General features: G+C 36.7%; 2 protein-coding genes across 6 annotated transcripts; one reads left to right on the plus strand and one right to left on the minus strand.

Annotated features, from left to right (window-relative positions):
• Positions 1-1029: 1029 nt before the first annotated feature.
• LOC311281802 (galanin receptor type 1) lies at positions 1030-2977 on the plus strand. 2 transcript variants are annotated; one of them, XM_084395080.1, is made up of 2 exons: positions 1469-1557; positions 1723-2977. In XM_084395080.1, the coding sequence occupies exon 2, from the start codon at positions 1784-1786 to the stop codon at positions 2639-2641; it is 858 nt and encodes a 285-aa protein (XP_084251206.1). In that variant the 5' UTR covers positions 1469-1557; positions 1723-1783; the 3' UTR covers positions 2642-2977. The 2 variants fall into 2 exon arrangements, with proteins under 2 accessions (XP_084251205.1, XP_084251206.1); XM_084395079.1 differs by having other exon boundaries at positions 1030-2977.
• Positions 2978-3767: 790 nt separating this feature from the next.
• LOC311281801 (inter-alpha-trypsin inhibitor heavy chain H3-like) lies at positions 3768-21108 on the minus strand. Of its 4 annotated transcripts, none has more exons than XM_084395078.1 (22): positions 20971-21102; positions 19211-19374; positions 18983-19087; positions 18735-18897; positions 18546-18656; positions 18316-18444; positions 18081-18197; positions 17721-17889; positions 17534-17644; positions 17085-17266; positions 16810-16989; positions 16450-16577; positions 16006-16220; positions 15688-15711; positions 15549-15587; positions 15111-15134; positions 14339-14392; positions 14146-14250; positions 13886-14060; positions 9565-9713; positions 4182-4266; positions 3768-4058 (listed from the first exon to the last, which is right to left on the minus strand). In XM_084395078.1, the coding sequence occupies exons 1-22, from the start codon at positions 21046-21048 to the stop codon at positions 3944-3946; spliced, it is 2622 nt and encodes an 873-aa protein (XP_084251204.1). In that variant the 5' UTR covers positions 21049-21102; the 3' UTR covers positions 3768-3943. The 4 variants fall into 4 exon arrangements, 2 of the variants coding, with proteins under 2 accessions (XP_084251204.1, XP_084251203.1); XM_084395077.1 differs by having other exon boundaries at positions 20950-21102; XR_014625849.1 differs by lacking the exon at positions 13886-14060 and having other exon boundaries at positions 20950-21108.
• Between the last annotated feature and the right edge of the window lie 1020 nt (positions 21109-22128).

Consider the following 22128-nt stretch of genomic DNA (forward strand, 5'->3'; position numbering starts at 1 on the left):
GTCCAAAGTTTATGTCATAAACCAAGTCATGGTGATTCATTAGATTAAACTAAGACGATATACTAATAATGGTATTTATGAGTCAGCAGACACAGACAGTCTAAGTTATGTGCGGGACACTTTATCTGTATGCTTTAACCTTTGCCCTTGTGCTTTAAACTTATCTGATCATGTAAACTTGAGTTTATGACTTAATGTAACACTTGCTTTTAAGGAACTTGAAGGAAATTCAAGATTACACAACTCATGTTTCTCAGTATTAAGTAAAGGGCTGGTTAACCGCAACATGAAAATTCTGTCATAATTTACACACCATCATGTTGTTCCAAACCTGTATTTGTTTTTAATCTGCATAACATATAAGAAGATATGGTTAAACTTTATTTTAAGGTGTCATTGTTACAGTGTAAGCATATACTATTACTATTATATATTATTTACAATATTAATTAACTACATGTACTTACTATCGGGTTAGGATTTGGTTGAGGGTTAGTTTCATGCAATTATGCATAATGTATTACTATTGTAACTACATGTAACATATGTAACAAGGACACTGTAAAATAAAATGTAAACGAAGATATATTTTTTAAAAATCTCTGGTTTTTGTCCATATAATGTAAGTCAATGGGCTCCAATTGTGTTTTGAACCCGATGCATTGACTTTCATTGTATGGCAAAAACTTTCTTTAAAATATATTATTTTGTGCTCCAAAGATTCTGAAGTTTGGAATGACATGAACGTAAGTAGAACTATGACAATTTTTTTCCTTTTTGGATGGAAAAAATGTATTCAATTATAAGATTTTAACATTGCTTGCAAGGCTATATGGACATTTTCAACTCCCAGGCTGAAACATAGAATCATGTGATAGAAAGAAACGACAGAGAGAAGTTGAAGGTTTTCTCTATTGACTAAACTCGACAATTCACTAAATGAGTGGTTAAACAAAGCTCCGTGTTTATAGGAGTTGCGTCACTGCTGTCAGGTCAAAGGCCATTTGACTTGCCTCTCCGGCTGTTGAAGTCTCCGTTGAAGCACGGATTGCCACTCCAGATCTTTTGAATAATACCTTTGGAGTTCCGGAAGATTGATTCTCTGAGCTTATAGACATTGAATTTGCTACACTGATCTTCAAGTCAGAAGAAGAGTCCAGTAATTCTTTGAATGCATCTGGAGGCAAGTAAAACTGCCATCATTTTGGCTTCGGATCTGCCATATATTTAAAAGGAATAGAGGAAATATATCTATGAAAAGACAATTTAACAATGATTTCAAGCAATATTTTGATTTCCTCGGAGAGAACTAAACCAATAGCTGTATTTCTGCTCTTTCAGTCATGCTGCAATCATTAACTATTGATGCATTCCAGAGCGTTTTATCTTGACTACTGTACGGTACAATCAGTTCTGGACATCACTGCGTTCTCACGCAAAACTACAAGAATGCATAATGATGTACATTGTATAACCGAACATGGTTTTGAAATGTTTGAACACTGGTCTGAGAAGCTTTGAAAGGGGAAATGTTCGTTAAACGTCCAGATGCTTCAAGTGAGTAAAAGTATTTTTAAAGATAGAATCAATTTAAGAACCAATTACACTCAAAGTTAGATTGTTGTCAACTCTTGGACACTCCAATATGGTTAACGTGACTACTGAGTCAAACAGTTCTGGACCGAGTGATGTTGAGGGAGTGTTGGTACCTATATTTGACAGCTTTATCCTGGTGACCGGGATAGTGGGACACATCCTGGTTCTCATCATCATCTGTCGTACGATGCGGCGAGGACGTGAAGGAAGGACAGGAGGACTCCAGCAAACAAACGCAAACGGCACAGATGTTCTTCTTCTGTCGTTAAGTGTGGCGGACCTTCTCCTACTTTCCTGTCTTCCATATCACACAGTTGCCATTGCAACCCATCACTGGCCGTTTGGAAGCTTTATGTGCAAGTCAGTCAGCTTCCTGAGTGCGATGTGTACAGCCGCGAGCGCCTTTACGCTGGCCGCTTTGGCTTTTGCTCGGTACATCATCGTGGTTCATCAGTCAAAAGCGTATCGATGGCGCAGAGAGGGGCGTTTAACAGTGATTGCAGGTGTACTGTGGATACCAGCTGTTGTCTTGGCATCACCTCAGTTCGCTTGGAGGACGCTGATTTCAGGCTCGGCCAACCCTGAAGCTCGTGAGGACCTGGCATGTTTTAATTTCCTTTCTGACAAGAGCCAGTTGGCATATGGAGTGTGCCACTTCCTTCTGGCTTTTGCATTTCCGCTGTTGATCATTGTAATAGCCTATGTCAAGATATACCATTTTCTCAAAATCACTAGGCGGGATCGCACAACTCAGACTGACCGTTTGGAGCACTACCATGTGCATGTCACCAAGACGTCTGCTCTGTTAGTGCTGGCGTTTGCATTGTGCTGGCTGCCTTCCTACGGCTTGATGTTCGCTCAAATAGTTGAGGATGACAATGCGGTTGGTCCTTTACCTTACTTTGGACCTTTTGCTACCTTTGCTCGCATCATGGCAACGTCTTCTACAGTGGCCAACCCCATTCTTTATGTTTTCATGTCTGAGAAATTCAGGAAGGAACTAATGGATCTGGTTCGAGGAGGCTGTGCAAACAGACCCTCCTAAAGCCATATATGGGATGCCGGAATGACCTTTTAAGAGTTACCAAATAACATGATTTATTCCATAAAATATGTTGTTTACATACTTGAATGACTGTGTACTGGCATTAACAATAAGTGTTTTGCTTTGTAAAACAAAGAACATTTCCATGAGTGATGCCACAATGACCAAGGAATTTCGGACTACCTTTTGAGTTAGCAATGGTTTTCTGGTATTTCAATGGAACATTTTTATTTGCAGAGCCTCAGAAAATGTTAAAGAACCAAACAACTGTATAGGATACATTGTACATTCTTTTAATGTTTTGAGAATTAATTTGCAGACTTCTCAAAGGGTTTGCTCATCAAAAGATGGTGTAGTTTGACTTGATTTTAAAAGGAAAGGTTATTTATTGGCATCAATGGTTCCATGAAGAACCATGGAACTAAAAGGTTCTTTACATTGGAAAAACGTTCTTTACACCAAGGCTGCGTCAGAAAGCTTAGGCAGCTGACTTGTTGCTTCGCTGCCCTATCAGGTAATGATTTTGCAGGCAACGTTTGCGCATGAAGGTACCTCAAAAAACAGATTCAAAACAGACTTCTGAGGCAGCATAACGGTTTAAAGATCTACAGCAAAATAGAGGTTTGGTGATAACTAAGTAAATATTTAATAACTACAATCCTAAAATTTAAAAAGTGGAAAACGTTGGTCAAAAACTTACATTTACACAAAACTGACCACCCAATTTTCAGATGCCATCTTTATTTTTTTAGCTCAACTGTTACACAATGGAACGCAAAGGATTGTGGGTTTAGTTATCAAAGGCAGTAAAGGATTTATCTATGTTGAATCTAACATTGGATTCAGATGTGCGCCTAGCCTTCGTACCTTGGAATTCATCATCCAAAGGCAGCATTTTAAAGCTTTCGGACGAAGGCTATAAGGAAGAAAAATTTATATTTTAAGAACTGTACACACAGATTGGTCCTTCTATGCAAAACCCCCATTTTGAACCTTTATTTTTAATATTGTACTGTGATTAAAAACTGGATTAACCCCAAGGAAAGGCTGAAGTGGATTTTAGAAAGAAGCAAATCAAGCTAAAAATTTACTAGACAATTATAAGCAAGTCTTGAATGGAAACCTGTTATTTGACTGCTTTTTATTTGTTCACATATATCTTGAGAAAGCAGTGCCACAGACAATGCCATACTCCCTTTAGTCAGTTTTAACAATTACTAGACCAGATGGGATTGAACCATTGAAAAATGTACTGTGCTTAAAACTATATGGAAAAACATTGTTTATCAACTCTTGTCAATGCTACAGCTGACTAACAGTGAAATTAGAAATCTCGTCCTCCATCACAGCCTGGAACGGTACAAGCCAACATTCTCGAACAGGAGTTGAATGAAGTCTGTAATCGCTGACAGTCTCCCTAAAGACACAAGTTTCATTAAATACTATACATTAACCATAAAGGGCAACACAGTACATATTTTAAATGAGCTACATGCAGATTTATGGAAGTCTGTATGTATTTATTAATGTAATCACTTACAAAGACGTCTTCACCTCCTTGTCACTTATCTTTAGAGTTAGTGTTTGTGATCCTTCAATCTCCTCATATGAAATTTTGGGTTTTCCTTAAAGATCGTCCACACATAGTTACTTGTCACCAGTGTTGGTTCAATGAAAACAATTTATCCAAAACAATCAATTTAATAACAATAAATAGTTATTAGCTAACCACTGTACATAATAGACACATTAAGATCACTGACATTCTTATATTCGTATAATTCACATATTTTGTACATGGCTTATCACATGCACTGTAGCCATTACTAACATTAGCCTTTTTTCCATGGTTTCAAACAATAGTCTACTACATTTTGTCATATGACCTCAAACCCTTTACCAGTTGTCATCTTGGGCCGCGTTTATCTTTTTGTATGCCCTTCCCTCACTATCTTCCCTTCATCTCATTCACTTGGATATACAGTACGTCATTGCTTACGTTGCACGAGTTTTATGCACCATTCTATAGGCCTGTATGGGCTGTTGGTGAAAATATAAAAAAATTATACAAAAAAACTATAACTGTGTAAAAAACAGCCAGCTTAAGGTAGCTACAATGCAGTTAAATGTCAAAATAACTAAAATATCATACACTAGAGTTGTGTGGGGTGGGGGTTAATTAAGAGTGATCTGCTGTGATGTCACAATCATGTTGCATTGTGTTTTATAGATCTGCCTGGAGTGTACATATGAGTAGACCACTCCCCAAGTCAGAATTGAGGGGTCGAGGGTTTGTCCAAACTTCCCTTGCCCACTTGACGAAGTTGAACGCACTTAAAAATGGCAGCAGGAATTCCCCCAGGAAGAAAAGCTTAGGGAAGTTTGCGAGTGTGTGTCTAAAAGTGGAGTTAAGCACAGCCTTGGGAGTAAGGTTGCACTGCATTATGGGATACAGAGCTCAGCACAGTGTGCTTTCTTGTATATATATACACTCTAAAAAATGCTGGGTTCTTTTTTAAACCCAAATGCTGGGTTGAGCATTTTGACTTTATTGCTGGGTTATTTTCTCCGTAATCAGCTGACAATGACCCAGCATTTGGGTTTGTTTTGGAAATTTTGACCCAGCGCTTACCTCCTCGCGAGTCGCGCGCTTTTGTCCACACTGTTCAAATCACTACGTCAACAGGAGGACGAGAGGTTCAAGCAGGAGCGAGCGTAAAGGTGAGCAACCCTGTTTTATTAAAACTATCCTAACGTAAAGTAACGTAGTCAAAGAAGTCAGAAAGTCAACGAGAAGTTATGTTGAAATGAACTATGAATTATTGACGACGGACCAAATGCTCTAGTCTAGATTTTGCGTCTGTCGAACTAACGACCGTTATGCTAACGTTACGTTACACATATCATTATTATTTTTACACGGTCTGTCATCAATTATTCCAGTTATAACACGGTCACAATGTCTAAGTACAGTTGTTGGTGTCTGTTTTATCTCCAGAAATGTTGCGGGTTACTTGACTCGGCGGTGTTGGATGGATGCAGTGTAACGTCACTGGCTAGTGGCTGGATATGCTAAATAAGCTGTAAGTCTAACGTTACCTATTATTTAACTGTTTTTGTTAGTCATTTTCGAAAGGTAGCTTTACATAAAATATTTTATTATGCTGCAGTATGTTCTCTGTGTTTGGGTGCGTGCGCCTTAGTTCAATTTGGCTAAGCATTTCTGCAGAAAACAGTGATGTCATCGTCCAGCTCTGTACAATTCTTATCAAAAACTGTCATTGTTCATTTGAAGTCAGTTCAGTGTTGCACTTCAGTTACGTTCAGAAACTATGTAAAGATAACCAAAGTAGTTACTGAAGTACAATTTGGTCTTAAACCGGCTCTGAAAAAAAGTCATTCAGTTCAGTTCAGTTCTCATCTGATATTGTCAGTGCAATTAAATCAATAATATTGTTGAAAATTAAGTGCCCCTAACTAAGCAAGCCAGAGACAACAGTGGCAAGGAACCCACACTCCATCAGGTGACAGAATGGAGAGGAAAAAAAACCTTAGGAGGAACCAAGCTTATGTATTAAATAGCCTAATACAATTTATTATTTTGGTTTGTCATGCAATTTGGTTCACAATCATTAAAATAACTATGATGATCATTGAATCGTGAATAAAAAAATAAAAAAAAATAAACTGCCAGTAAGAATAAACATTAACAACATTTATTTATTATTTTTACTTATCTTGAAACTGCAATCAAATAAGTCAATGGGCGCAATGCCCTCAGGCGATTGTTTTACCGATAGACTAATACATTGGAATGAATAAAAAATATTCTATGAAATATCTACAGGTGATTTTATAAAATATTTTTTTAATTATCCACAAAATTAACATTTCTTCTGTTTACAGTCTTGTGAATTATTAATAGTTAATTAAGCTGTTAAAAATTATTTTGTCTATTTTTTTTATTTTATTTTTTAATTAAGTAATGATTCATAAAAATTATTTATATATATATTTTTTAAATTAACTGGAGCCAGCATAAACATTTATTTTAAAAGCATTGTATAAGACATACTAACTTTGTAAAGATATTACTAATCAGATGTTTCCTTCTTTTCTTTTACAGCAATGGACATTTTTGTTCAACAAAAACTCCTCAACTGGAATCTTGAGTGCCTCATTGGAAAATTGCTGGTAAATATGTGATGAACAATTTTGCATTTCAAATTCTCTTTCTTTGTAGGTAATCTTTTTTTCACAGTTGCATCCAGTGCCAACCCTAACCCTTAACAGAGTTTGCTACACCATTCACAATAAGCTCAAAAACATGAATGGCCAATTTACTTGTCCAAAGTACAAGCACATGACAAAGACTTAATGTCAAACCATGTAGGGTGAATTTAAATCAGTTATATTGTAGGGCTGGCATAGGGTACCACTTCTGTGCCTAGTCGTTGTCAGTGTAATTTCATAGATAGACTTGCTTGTTTGCCCCTTTCTTGGTTTAAGGCAGTGGTTCTCAATATATCCCCATAATTTTGGATGTCTCCCTCATCAGACACCCAATTTAAATTTTGCAGTCTGTACTAATGAGCTGAATCAGGTGTGTTAAATGAGGGAGAGATACAAAATGTGCAGTGGTATGGGGTCCCAAGGACGGGTTTGAGAAGCACTGCTTTAAGGGATAGTTCACCTGAAAAGGAAAATTCTGTCGTCATTTACTCACCCTCATGTTATTACAAACCTGAATGACTTTCTTCTCCTGAACACAAAAGAAGATATTTAAAAAAACAGTTAACAGTAGCCATTGACTTATATAGTACTTTTTTCCTATTATGGAAGTCAGTGGCTACCGTCAACTATCTTGTTACTGACATTCTTTAAAAAATCTTTTTGTGTTCAGCAGAAGAAAGAAACTTGTACAGGTTTGGAACAACGTGAGGGTGAGTAAATGAGGCGAGTAAATTTGACATGAGGGTGAGTAAATTAGCATTTTAAGGTGAACTATACCTTTAATAACACTAAATGTTTTCAGATTACCAGAGTACATATTTAACTGTTATATATTTAAGCTAATTTCACTCATTCTAAGTTGACCTTAGTTAGAAATGCACTTCGCATAATTTAAAAGCTGATGAACGAACAAGTTCTAATTTGCCATTTTTCTATTCTTAGATTCCAAAGGCATACTAGCACTTACAATCCTGCCTGTCATTCTTCCCCCGCCTGTGTACAAGATTGGCCACAAAACCTTTCGGCCAACTATTCAAGAGGCAAGAACCTCATTCATTGATGTACAACCGGTAAGTAAAACAATGGGACAAAAAGAGCAGGCTCATTTCTTTACACCTGTTTGTAGGGCTGCACGATAAATCGTTTTAATCGTTTATGGTTATTGCTGCTTGGATCTGACACGCATTTCATTTTCTCACAACTCTTTAAAGGATTAGTTCACCCCAAAATGAAAATTTCCTAATAATTTACTCACCCCAATGTCTTCCAAGATATCCATGTCTTTCTTTCTTCAGTGGAAAAGAAATTAAGTTTTTTTGAGGAAAACATTTCAGTATTTTTCTACACAGAATGGACTTAAATGGCAACCAACTATCCCAATGTTCAAAGAAGGTTCAAATGTCAGTCTTAATGCAGCTTCAGAGTCTCTACACAATCCCACAATAGTTGGTTGCCATTTAAGTCCATTCTGTGTAGAAAAATACTGAAATGTTTTCCTCAAAAAAACTTAATTTCTTTTCCACTGAAGAAAGAAAGACATGGATATCTTGGATGGCATTGGGGTGAGTAAATTATTAGGAAATTTATATTTTGGGGTGAACTAATTCTTTAAGTTAATTTAAGACGGTATTTAACTAATTTAAGACGGCTCTTATGAAAACCTAAGACACACTTTTAAATAATTATCTGTGTCTGATATTGTCTTTCCCTCATTTAGTCTGGAACCAACATGGTGCTTTACCTGGAAAGGCAGAGAGAAGCAAAACCCTTCCCCTTTGTCTTGGAGCTTGGAATGGCTGGACAGTTTTTTGGTGAATGGGGAAACTCTGGAACAGTTGACTCAGTTTTTTATTTTTTATTTTTTTTTATCTTTTTGTGAAGATCATTTTTAGCTAGGCTATTTTGCAGTTTATAGGTATAGAGTTTCATGTTTTTATTTTGCTACACAGGATTAAATGATTGCTTATTTAAAATGAATTGCAATGTATGTACTTATGTGTTTTTTATTGTATTCTTTGTGAAGAGAATCTTTAGCTATAGGCTATTTTACAGTTTATAAGTGCAGAGTTTTGAATTTTGAGAATCTTACCATTTTATAATCTTTTAACATACCAACATTTTAGCACAAATGATTTTTGTGGGCCTCCGTTTATGTTGCAGATGTCTAACTGTTTTTTTTAACATGAATGTATTTATGATTATATTAATTTCCTGGAATAAACACTTTAATTGAATCAATAAACAGTAGTGTTATTATTAATATTTGTGTTTTTTTTTTTTTTTTTTTTTTTATTATCTAAAATGAATAACCTGTAGCATGGGGGTTGTTTGACCCAGCACTGATTAAAAACAACCCAGCAGATGGGTTAATGTATAAAAACCCAACCTGCTGGGTCAAAATAACCCAGCATGTGTTCTGTCCAATATTTACCCAGCGCTGGGTTGCCAAATAACCCAAATTGGGTTGTTTTTAACCCAGCATTTTTTAGAGTGTATATATGTACTATATACTTCAGCAATAGTAAGAACAAGCATGCTTTTATTCTGAACATAGTCACATTGTTCTTCTGAAATGGTTGACAGATTAAAGGTTATTAATGTGCACCATGATCTACTGTTGCAGCTTACTTCAGTATTGGTAAGAGCCAAGAGATGAAAAATAATGTTTAGACAGTGATTTGCTTTCTTACCTAAAATGCCTGTCAAGTTGACATCTTTTGGATATTCCCACATGGCAGGCCACAAAAACATGACCTCATCTTTCTTTTGAAGAAGAATAACAACACCAATATTTCCCATGGTGATGTTCATTTCTTTATCAAGTACAACCAGAGACACACTGTTGATACAGAGCAAATCATGAGTGAATTCCGCCTCTATTGTATCTCAATAAAACTGTTGACAAACAGATAAAAGTTAATAAGCAGAAGATTCAGTAAAATACTCGTATATTCCCTTACAAAAAATAAGTAGGCCTATACTTAAAGGTACAATATGCAAGAATTTTTTCGCTACATTCCAAACAACAACAACGGCGTAGCTTGATGACGATGTGAAGGAGCGTGCAATGATGGGAACTGTCGTTTTAAACTCCACCGTGGATGTAAATCATTCAGACAGGGAATCGAAAAATCATGTTCATGAATTAGGCTAAGTTCTATTTTTATAAATGTTGCGTTTAATGACATGCTTTTTGTGGCGAGGGGGGCGTGGTTCAGCGCGGTCTGTAATTGGAGAGAGAAGAGACGAGCAGGACGCAAGTAGGTCAAGTGCAAATGACGAACACCTGTGTCTTATTGCAGTGATCGGCGTGGAGAGACCGCTTATAAGCCGCGCGCTGGAACGTGAGAGACTGAAGAAAAAATTGGACGCAGAGAAAGAAAACCGGTGGATCCGAGCTCTCATTTTTGAACTGTTTTGTGCCGTCGCGGTTGCCACGGTGAATGCGCGTTGTGCGCGACTTTTGTTTGTTTTGCTTTATTTTAATAAAGTCCCAGTCACGCCGACCCCTGTCTTCTTCCTTCCTGACTCTTGTACCTCATCACACTTTTATTTCATTAAAATGAATTAACCGCAAGAAAAGTAAGGTTTAATACTAAATTGGTTATCATAGATGTTACTGTAACTTATCGTCCCCTTGGAATTATATGGTTCTATCTGCGTTCTGAGCAGTTTTGAGATATTGAGCTTTAAAGTTTTGCATTCCATTCGACTGTGTAGAAAGAACCTTTTTATTTTCTAAATAAAAAGTTCCAAAATGTACACAACTTAAAAAACAACATCACATAATGTAAAGAAGTGGTCACAGAATAAGAATATGTGAATAACTAAATTTTGACAAAAATGTCAGATAGAACCTTATAATTCCAAGGGGACGTTATGTCGAATTCATTGTTGTGATAACGCGGCGCAGTTTTACGTGTTCTAAACAATTGTTGTAAAAGTACTTTCGAACATACCCACATCATTTGCCAAAATACTGATTAATCTTTATGTATAACACATGCTATGTTTATTTACATGGCCATAAACACCAGACGTGATAAACAATGTCAATAAACTAAACAAAAATCTAAAGCAATAATACTTCCCTTACATAAACATAACTATTACCGAATGCTACATTTGGAAAATATTAAATTAAGCATGCTTTGTCGACAGAACCAGCTGCAATCGGTAAAGAATAATTGTGTTCCATAACGACTGCAAGAAACAAGCTAACGTTTGTTGCTTGATAGACGCTACAACTACAAATTCCGCATTTGTCCAGGACTCCACGCAGTACTAGCGGAAACCGAGGGTAACGCGGATATGACGCAATTGACTGGCGACTCCCAGCTCCCCCTGCTCTAACGCCCCGTTTCCTTGGTTAAAATCGCAATTTTCTCACGATTTAAAAATAGTTGGAAACATTTGGGATATTGTAAGTAATCAACTTAACAAAATATATAACACTGGCCTTGAGATTTTGGGATATTTTAATGCAAAATTCTTACATATTGTACCTTTAAGTAATGTTCAAGTATATTTTAAGTATACTTTATATAGTAAGTAAGTATACTAATATCAATGTACTAGTTAAGTGTACTATTTCAAAACTTCTTGGGACTTAATTTGCCTTTTTTGTATTTTGTACATTTTTCATACTGCAATTAAACTACTAGTGAGCTTATAGGTAACCTAGTTAAATACTTGTAGCACATTTTTTAGTTTATGAAAGTAAACTTTGAAGTATACTCTCAATGACCTACTTGTAAGTTTTCCTTAAGAGTACTCAACATCATACTTATAACTTACTATTTATAACTATTATTTTTCCACTTTAAGTAGCTATACTACTATGTTCCTATTTAGGTATTATTTTTTATACTTGAAATATACCTTTAAATGTGCTTTAACTCTTTCCCCGCTATTTTTTTATGTTAAGGTTCCCATTAACATTTTAAACAAAAAGCTGAGAAAATCGCGTTATTGTCAAAGACTCCAGATCAGATTCAGAATGATGATCAAAACATTAGAAAGTAGCTCACTTATTGACACCCCAACGCTTCCACAGTCCTGTAACTCGTCCTGGGTCGTCATTCATTCGGTATGACAGTTTTGATTTATTTGCTTTTTAATTAATGTTGATGATCGCTTTTTAACATGTGCATGAGCAATGCTTTGTTTCTTCCCCTGTGTTTTGATCCAGAGATTCGGTACTCTTTCAGAAGATGCGTAATAGCGCCCCCTACCGTAAAACAAGCATGCAAAATTGCACACTTCCCTACTATATACACACCTAAAGGATTATTAGGAACACCTGTTCAATTTCTCATTAATGCAATTATCTAATCAACCAATCACATGGCAGTTGCTTCAATGCATTTAGGGGTGTGGTCCTGGTCAAGACAATCTCCTGAACTCCAAACTGAATGTCAGAATGGGAAAGAAAGGTGATTTAAGCAATTTTGAGCGTGGCATGGTTGTTTGTGCCAGACGGGCCAGTCTGAGTATTTCACAATCTGCTCAGTTACTGGGATTTTCACGCACAACCATTTCTAGGGTTTACAAAGAATGGTGTGAAAAGGGAAAAACATCCAGTATGCGGCAGTCCTGTGGGCGAAAATGCCTTGTTAATGCTAGAGGTCAGAGGAGAATGGGCCGACTGATTCAAGCTGATAGAAGAGCAACTTTGACTGAAATAACCACTCGTTACAACCAAGGTATGCAGCAAAGCATTTGTGAAGCCACAACACGCACAATCTTGAGGCGGATGGGCTACAACAGCAGAAGACCCCACCGGGTACCACTCATCTCCACTACAAATAGGAAAAAGAGGCTACAATTTGCACGAGCTCACCAAAATTGGACAGTTGAAGACTGGAAAAATGTTGCCTGGTCTGATGAGTCTCGATTTCTGTTGAGACATTCAGATGGTAGAGTCAGAATTTGGCGTAAACAGAATGAGAACATGGATCCATCATGCCTTGTTACCACTGTGCAGGCTGGTGGTGGTGGTGTAATGGTGTGGGGGATGTTTTCTTGGCACACTTTAGGCCCCTTAGTGCTAATTGGGCATCGTTTAAATGCCACGGGCTACCTGAGCATTGTTTCTGACCATGTCCATCCCTTTATGACCACCATGTACCCATCCTCTGATGGCTACTTCCAGCAGAATAATGCACCATGTCACAAAGCTCGAATCATTTCAAATTGGTTTCTTGAACATGACAATGAGTTCACTGTACTAAAATGGCCCCCACAGTCACCAGATCTCAACCCAATAGAGCATCTTTGGGATGTGGTGGAACGGGAGCTTCGTGCCCTGGATGTGCATCCCACAAATCTCCATCAACTGCAAGATGCTATCCTATCAATATGGGCCAACATTTCTAAAGAATGCTTTCAGCACCTTGTTGAATCAATGCCACGTAGAATTAAGGCAGTTCTGAAGGCGAAAGGGGGTCAAACACAGTATTAGTATGGTGTTCCTAATAATCCTTTAGGTGAGTGTAGGCTAGTAGGCGAAAAACAGTAGGCTATGTGCCAAAAGAAGTATGTCCGAATTCACAGTTCTCATTAAAGAGTAGGCAAAAAGTAGGCTACTGGGTGACCTACAGACTAGTAGGCCTACTTATTCCTGTGAGATTCTGAAGTGTGCATACAATGGTTTGTAAAATTATGTGAAAAAAGTATTTAATAGGCTGCTCAATCAAAAGAGTAAACACAACTACAAGCCAAGTACACTTAGAATACTTAATTACACTTTTAAGTATATCTCGATCAAAAGATTGAGTACAAGTATTGGCCAAATATACTTACACCTTTCTGTCAGTATAAGTAAATATACTTAAGTGTAATTTTGAGGATATTTCTGACAAGTACATAAAAAGTAGACTGAAAGTACACTTTTTTATTTTCTAGTTTAAAAGAAGTATACTAATAGCACACTTGAGTAAACTTCTTTTTTGTAAGGGTCGTTTTTGTCATTGACAGTGCATGCTGTGAAGCTCTATAGTAGGCCTATACCCCTCTGTATCATGTTGGGTCGGTGTCTGGCCCCACAAAAACTGCACATCATCCTGTCCATTTCGGTAACTGATACACTTTGTGCTTATTGTCAAGTGATGGTTAGTTTTGTAATGAAAAGCAATTTGATGAAATCCATTTTGTTCACTCAAAGACTCTCCATTCATAAAGAACTCTAGGATGCACAGAAAATATCACTATAAGACCAATAGCCTGTTAAAAAGATTCACATGTAGAACAAACAGCTCATAATGTCTGACCTGAAGCAGAATCATGTAGCAGTTTGAGTTTGTGAGGAACAGGAACGTCAAAACAAAGTGGCTTAGACTGACCAGCAGAAGGCAGCAGGAACCGGTTGCTACGAACTTTTGGAGTGTGAATACCAGGATTATTTTGTAAAATAGGTGCTCACAAAACAAATAAATGAGTTTGAAAAATGTTTATCTACAGTACCTTGCACTTCAGGGAACTCAGTTGTAAACATTACTTCTACGTCTGCTGGGCCTACTAAAAAAAAAAGATAAAAAAAAAAGATGTAAATCCACATACTTAATTCATTACTGTATATTTAGTCTTTGTTTTTAAAGGTGACGTGTGTAATTGGCACCAATTTTGTTTGGTCGCTTCTAACCACAACACGCACAACCTTGAGGCGGATGGGCTACAACAGCAAAAGACCCCACCGGGTACCACTCATCTCCACTACAAATAGGAAAAAGAGGCTACAATTTGCACGAGCTCACCAAAATTGGACAGTTGAAGACTGGAAAAATGTTGCCTGGTACTTAATTCATTAATTCAATCCACATACTTAATTCATTACTGTATATTTAGTCTTTGTTTTTAAAGGTGACGTGTGTAATTGGCACCAATTTTGTTTGGTCGCTTCTAACTTCATCTCTGTTTGGTCCCTAATGAATGAACTGGGCTAAGCTAAGTGCTATCAAAGTGTCGCCGCGCGCCAGAGCGAGTGAGTGCACGCACTGAGACGAGAGAGGTATGTGTCAACTCATCTTAGTTAAGGGAATAACATAGTTTAATATGAAAAAACGGTGGAGTGTTTCTTTAACAAAGTATGGGTGTCTTTATTATTGATAACCAATAAGAAACCAAAATTATTATCATGATTTTGTAGCCTACAAAGGCCGTCTATAGTCTACTTATGAGTCTAAGACTAAATAAATGCAAGTAAAAAACATAAAATACTGTAAATTGAAAAACTTACAAGTCGGCAGTGCATAAACCTCATCTGAAAAGAAGGAACATTTTCACATTGTGAGCATGACTGAAATATTTTTCATTTTTAATGCACTCCCACAATTAATCTCCCAGAAAACCGTGAACTGTCAAATCCTCATCTGATTGGTCAATGCAGCATTCCAGTCGTGCTAATAACACCTGTAATACGTCTATTTCAATGCAATGCATTGCTATGCCAAGTGCTGTATCTTCTATAAGTAATATGCCACTTCATTAAAATGGTTTCCTTAATAATAACCTTTTTTAATAAAATGAATACGATCACAGCTGAAGGGGTTGTGTTGTGCATCGTAACTAACAACTCCCTTTAGCATTTTACATTTATTTTAACATACTAAACACTCCAGTAAATGAAATAAAAATGAAACTGTTTTACTTCAAGAAGAAAAATATTTTAACTTACCATAGAGAAAGGAATCATGAAAACGACTGTACATTTTACCTATGAAATAAAGAACACTAAATAAATAATAGTAATTAAAAAAAAACACAACAAATAAAATAAGATTTTTTTAAATAAAGGAGAAAATAATTTGCCATACCAATGGCCCACGAGTTAGGTGCGGCTGGAATAAAAAACAAATTCAAGAGGTAAGACATGCTTATTTTAGGACATTTAGGACATATTTGGGGAACAACTATTATGTGTCGATACAGTTCTGACCACTTATAAAATCTTTTTACTGTTAGTTCATCATTTTATAACTTGCACAGTACAGACGCTTCTTCAATAGGGAAGTTTGCTAATAAAATAATAATGAGAAAGATGTCACTTTTTAAATCAACATCCTTTTTTTCCCAACAGAGTTGGATTCCTTAGTCAAAAGGTCAACATTGTTAGTTAATTTCTCAGTTCTTACCAACATCCATTTGTCCCATTATTGTACCATAAGATGTAGATCTGTCTTCATTGGGTGCCTCTCCTCCCTCTTCGGGTTTGTCGGCAACTTCCACTTCATCTTCCTGTGGCTTCGTGACGACCATAGAGGTGAGGGAGGTGACAAACTGGTATTTCAGGGAGAGTTTGAGAGCTTCTTTCTTTTCATCCTCTTTCTCCTGTCCTTTAAGAAGCACTCTGAGACAGAAATGCAGAGAGAACACAGATAGACAGATCAGTTTGATTCCATATTGCAGGCATATTCCTCCATCCAGGCATATTTTGGTATATGCTTGGGATAATGAATCTGACACAAGCAATGTTAAGAAGATCTATCTGTAAAATGGTGTGTTATTGGCCTCAAACTGTCCTATGATGTGACAGTTGTTTACATTAGTATGTACTTTATATATGTAAATAAACTTACTGTCTTTCCAGAATTTGCTTCACTGTAAGGTAGGCCCACAGTCTCGGCATGAAATCCTCATTCTCAGGCGGGACATCACTGGGGTCTTTTGCCGTTACACTTTCATGATACGTCACATTACTGCCTTTCTGCTCAGAAATAAATATACTAGTGAACATTTTCATCAGGAATGCAGTCATTATTAATTTCATCAATAACTTTCTCTGAAAACAAAGTGACCATTATTTCAAACACTTAAACAATTGATCATCAATTATCCAAATATCCAGTATAATGACCTCGGTTGAGACTGCCAAGAAAAAAACAGCCCACTCAATCCCTACCAATTTGATATATTGTAAAGCACCATGATGATCTTACTGATACTGCAATGACTTCAGTGGTGAAACTCTCCACACTGTTGTCTGTGATTTGTCCCGATACCACAATCTCAGAGCCGTTGAAGTACAGGCTAAAGCTAGTCTTGGTAAGGTTTGTCCCTCCTGTGTATTTAAGTTGAATATCAGTGAGGAGAGGGACGGCAACTTCGTCATAGAAGCCCTACCGTACAAACCGAAATAAAGGGTTTAAATGCATTGAAACACAGAACAGATAAGCACTGAGGATGAATTCACAGCTGATTCTCTGTCGTTCACCTGCAGCTGTAGATCAGCGTCCGAATCTTCATAAATCCTGCGAGCAACTCCACCATTTTCCAGTGACATCTTTGTCAGGAAGTCAAAGTTAACATCATATCCAAAACCAAGACAATAGAGGGGAAACTTTAGACCAATTGCCTGTTTCACATTGGCCATTATCCTCTCTATGTTAGTTTCACCTGTTAGAGAGGAATAATAAGTCAGGACATGCTTGAAAATTTTCAAACATTATACTCATCATTTTTGAGTGACCAAAAAGCAATGGATGCATTGGGCAATTTCATATTTCCTTTCTCTCACTGACAAAGTCAAGAACTAAATTGGTCACTGGTCCTACATTTATTTTAATTAGATCTAAAACCTTTTATTAACATGTCTTTAATTACACTGAGTGAACTAGTGTTAGGATAAAACACATTAGCTTGTGTTTGTCAGTGAATCTGTGCCTGAAGTGGGATCTCCATCAGTCAGCAGGATCAGGATGGAGGCGGTTCCTTCTCGTGGATGTCGATTGATCATGTCCACTCCTGCTAGAACTGCAGCGTTTATGTCTGTGGCTAAAGGAAGAACAAACATAGTTGTGTCACATTGAGGTACAACTTTCTAACTCCCCATTTAGAGTTAGGAACTCACTTCCTCTATCTCTGATCTCCTTCACAAAAGATTTAGCAGTCTCCAGGTTTTCCTTGGTAGCTTTCAGGAGTTCATTTTTCCATGTTTCAATTTCACTGTCGAAGATGATCAGTCCAAAGTGGTCATCCTCATCAAGATCACTTAAAATCTTTAGCAGTGCCAAACGAGTCTAAAGAAACACACTTTCTTTAAGTTATTCTCCACAATGATTTCAATACATAAATCCTTATTTTAACATACAGTATAAATGCACAATGCTGCAAGATCCTTCAAAAATGTCCTTCAAGGGTTTTGCCATAAAAATGCATTTCTTGTTATTTCCTTTTAACTGATTTGGCTGAACTTGACGTTGACATTTACCTGATGTATTTTCCTGCCACTCATAGAACCGCTCCGGTCAATGATAAAAACCACATTTTTGGGAATACGTGGAACATCAGAGGGTGCAAAGTAGTGGACAAAGTAACCATTTGATACCTGAGAGAAAACAAAAGTACATTCTGAATATCATTCATGTCTTTTTACATAGTCAGTCTTTCAAAATCCTTTGGCAAATTTATTTTACTGTCGTAAAGTGTGTTATTGAAAAACGTACCATGACTTCTCCTTTATGATTTGGTCTCTCGACATCGTAAGTTATTAACAGGTCACCATTCAGTCCATTTTCTCCACAGCTTTTACACTTGGTCTGTTGATCTCGAGTGGGGTAGAAGGTCACCCATGCCTGAAATGATCAGTTTGGTCATCTGGTAACTTTGTTTGAAGTGTAGTATCATAATGAGAACATTTAAGCTGAGTGTTTTACCCCTCATTTTAAGCTCTTACGTCTTTGTCTGCTCTGGTGGTTTTGATGGCATTGGCCAGATCATCGGTGCTCAAATCTCCTTTCACCTCCAGGAAGGAAATTCCTGGTTTCTCTTGTATGTGTACATCTATCTAAAGTGAGTAAAATAAATATGATCTTTTTATCCAGCATAATTGATGATCTATTTCCCTCTTTGTTTCTTCTCCTACCTTGAAGTCCGCCACCGGCTGCATTGGTTGGGCATTGATGAGTAGCTCATATTTGCCAAGGCGACGCTTTAGCAGTTCTTCGTAAGTCAACTCAAAAGTCACTTTACTAAAAGCAGCCACCGTCACTGAAGTTTTAAAGTCTTCTAAAGTCCTTCCAACAGATCTGAAATAGAAATTAATTCCAGCATATTACTAAACATGCTATAAAAACACATTTCATGGACCTATTTATTTTTAATGTCCAGTACTTGATCAGTCCAGCACTTTCTCCTCGAGATACTGCTCGACTGTACTGTTGCTGAGCTTCCTGCTTTTCCTTCACAACACCATCATATATCTTCCCCTCTATGGTCCTATGGAGAAAAGAAAAGCCTCACACACATTAAACAGACTTCAAAATTAGCTTGCTAGTTTTGTCTTTATAGATTTGCTGAATTTCAGACATTTTTATGTTTAAGAGGATTGAATTTCCCTACATTCTGAATTTGCTGATGAAGGCATTCTTGGGTATCTTGACCTCAAACTGGATCTCTTGAGATTCATTCACTGTGTTCGCCACACGGCTTGTGATGACGGTTGTGGCGTAGCGACTGGTGACCGTGGAGTTAATGTAGAAGCTGTATATATCCACATTTTGTTTCTGTAAAGACACCAGAAGGTAGCCTACTCTTAAAATATGTTTATTTAGTATGTGGTATTCTGGGACAATTGAGGTATAGCCTATTTCCTAATATTTGCTGCCTGTTGCCCATGTCAATGCTAAATGTCACATTATCACCCCATACACATGTAAGATGCTAATCATTTTAACTTAAATACATTTTTCATGTGCATGTATTAAATTATTTATTTATTTGCTGTAGCTGTATACGGATCCCCTAAGGGGACATGTCGGTGGTGGAAAAAAATATGAGATGGGAGGAAAAATAATAGCCTAACTCAATGCTTTTGAGCTCCCCCGAGAAAACGTTTCAGGGGCTTCGCAGTGATGTGCTGGTCATAGTATACTATAGCCTACACTGAAACTGAAACACTGAGCGCGTAATACTTGAACATGACATGGCGTCTCAAAATCTCATGCGTGAGACGCGACGGACAAACACTGAGTAGCCTATAGCGTATATTAACCTAGAAGACAGTTAAAAAGCAGCGTAGTGGAACACAATTGCGTGGGATTGCGCAAACATAAGCTACTACTCGTTATGACTTAGAGAAAAGGCCTTTGGACTGAAAGAAAATACGAAAATAGCCTACGGTTTGACTGAACGGTAGGTCAATCACATCTTACCACATAAAAAATGTAAACAAATATATGGTTCACCTAGATCTTCATCTCAAAGGTAGGTATTTAATCAGTTTAAAGCCTAACATAAAATAATAGTCTAAAAAATATATTTTTTTACTGAACCTAGACAAAACATGAGAAAAGTATTAGAAAGCGTGCATATGTGTTTTGTGTTTTGTATCATATATTTAATACAGGGTTTTTATGGCCCATATGGAAATAAAACACACAATCAACTTTATTCAGAGACCCAAACTGATTAGAAAATATGCAATTTGGTGCAGATGTCAATATTTATGTCCAAAATGCTGAAGTTCCGATGTAATGTAAATCAATCTTTATAACAGTATAGTACCTGAAATGCATATAAATATCAGTTGTCATTGATCATGTCTCCCAATAATATGTCTTAGATAATATTTAAATACTTAGTTTTATGATCAAAGGTTTGTAGTTTTAATTGTGGGGCAAAATAAATAAATAATGCAGTGCAATACAATGATGATTGAGAGATGTACAAATAAACAATACTCAAAAGCCTGTTGTATTTTATACATTTTAACATAATTTTTCTAATAAATAATATATTGATAAACAAGAAAACCTACGTTTCTTCCGTCCAATAAATGTTCGTCTTGAAAGATTAAAATCAATATAAAAGTTATGCTTAAGCTACTCTCATTAAAGAGTTCACAGCTAAAAGACAATTTTATAATTAAACTAAAAGGCCTTGTACTTGTTAAAAAGGGTATAAGCTATTAATCACAGGGCAGAAGGCATATGTAGTAAGTAGATTATGCAGATTTTCTAGCAAAGTTTTGATCATGTTGATAATTTAGAGGCTTAGAAATGTATAGGCTTTGGTTAACTTTGCTTTTATCTGATTTTGTACCCCAAAGACATGCATTGCCTTAGATGTTAATTGCTCACATCTTGAGCGTTGCCCCTCACCTTCTTTACAGGTTGTGAACTGGCTGAGATGAGAAAGACGCCCAAGAGAATCAGTCTGAGAGCTGCTCGATCCATCATGACCTGCTCAGAAAACAGACCTCGAAACACACACTGCCTTTAAACTCCTGTCCACATCATGCGATTGGCTATTATTGACCGGATGAAGAAACCTCCCCCACTGTTTGTAATCAGAGTCTCTTGAACCCTCCATAAGGGCAAAACTTGGACGTGGGTTCGACATTTGTGTGCACTTAAAAGTCCCATTAACGTGATGTAACAATGGACAAAACCGGCCTGATTCTCTGTGGTTTCCAGGGTACTTGTCACAGGTTTACCCTAATTGAGAAGGTAAGATATAGAATAACATGAAAGGATATAAATCATTGTGCTTGTTTTAAAGCTTTTATGAGTAGCCTATAGATACTGTTGATCTTTTTTTCTATCAGCATTTGAGAAGTTTCTTTTATCTGTTTAGTTATACTGTTAAGTATTTCGAATTTTCCAACAATAACAGGTTCTCAGTTATTGTGAATACAGAGGCTATTTTTATTATGTGCTCAACATTTTTTGCTTTTAACTTTCAAGAGTTCCGCAAGAGAACTTCCTCTTTTTTTTCCAACTTCTCTTTTGAATAGAGTGTAATCTGAGAGGTTGTTGATACAAAATGACACAGTTTGAGCACAGAAACTGCCACATTATTATATCTATCCCATAGAAGGAATTGTGTGACCATGTGTAAGTTAACCATGTTCTATGTTAAGACATGACATATGAAATGATATTGCTAGATATTGTTTACATTCTCTACAGGCCATATTTTTTTGGACTAATATTTCAAATGTCAGGCTCATAGGCTCATATAAAAGTGCCTGCAGGTGGCGCTATGTGACTTCACTGTTAATATACTGTAGTAAAGGTGAAATGCCTTCTGACTGCACAAAAGTTTGAGTTTAATTATATTTCAGCCACAGAGTAATCCATCTATTACCATTTTTATGCTCTAAATGTTAAGGTGCAGTGTTATGGAATAATATTGATTTATTTGCTTTTTAAAAAATAAATAAATCAATAAATAATACCCTCCCTATACAATGACAAATAAATGTAAATATCACTCGATATTTACTTCTTACACGAGAGCCGATGAAAAGGGCAAAT

Source organism: Rutilus rutilus (assembly GCF_951802725.1).
Source record: "Rutilus rutilus genome assembly, chromosome: 22".
Classification (NCBI taxonomy): domain Eukaryota; kingdom Metazoa; phylum Chordata; class Actinopteri; order Cypriniformes; family Leuciscidae; genus Rutilus; species Rutilus rutilus.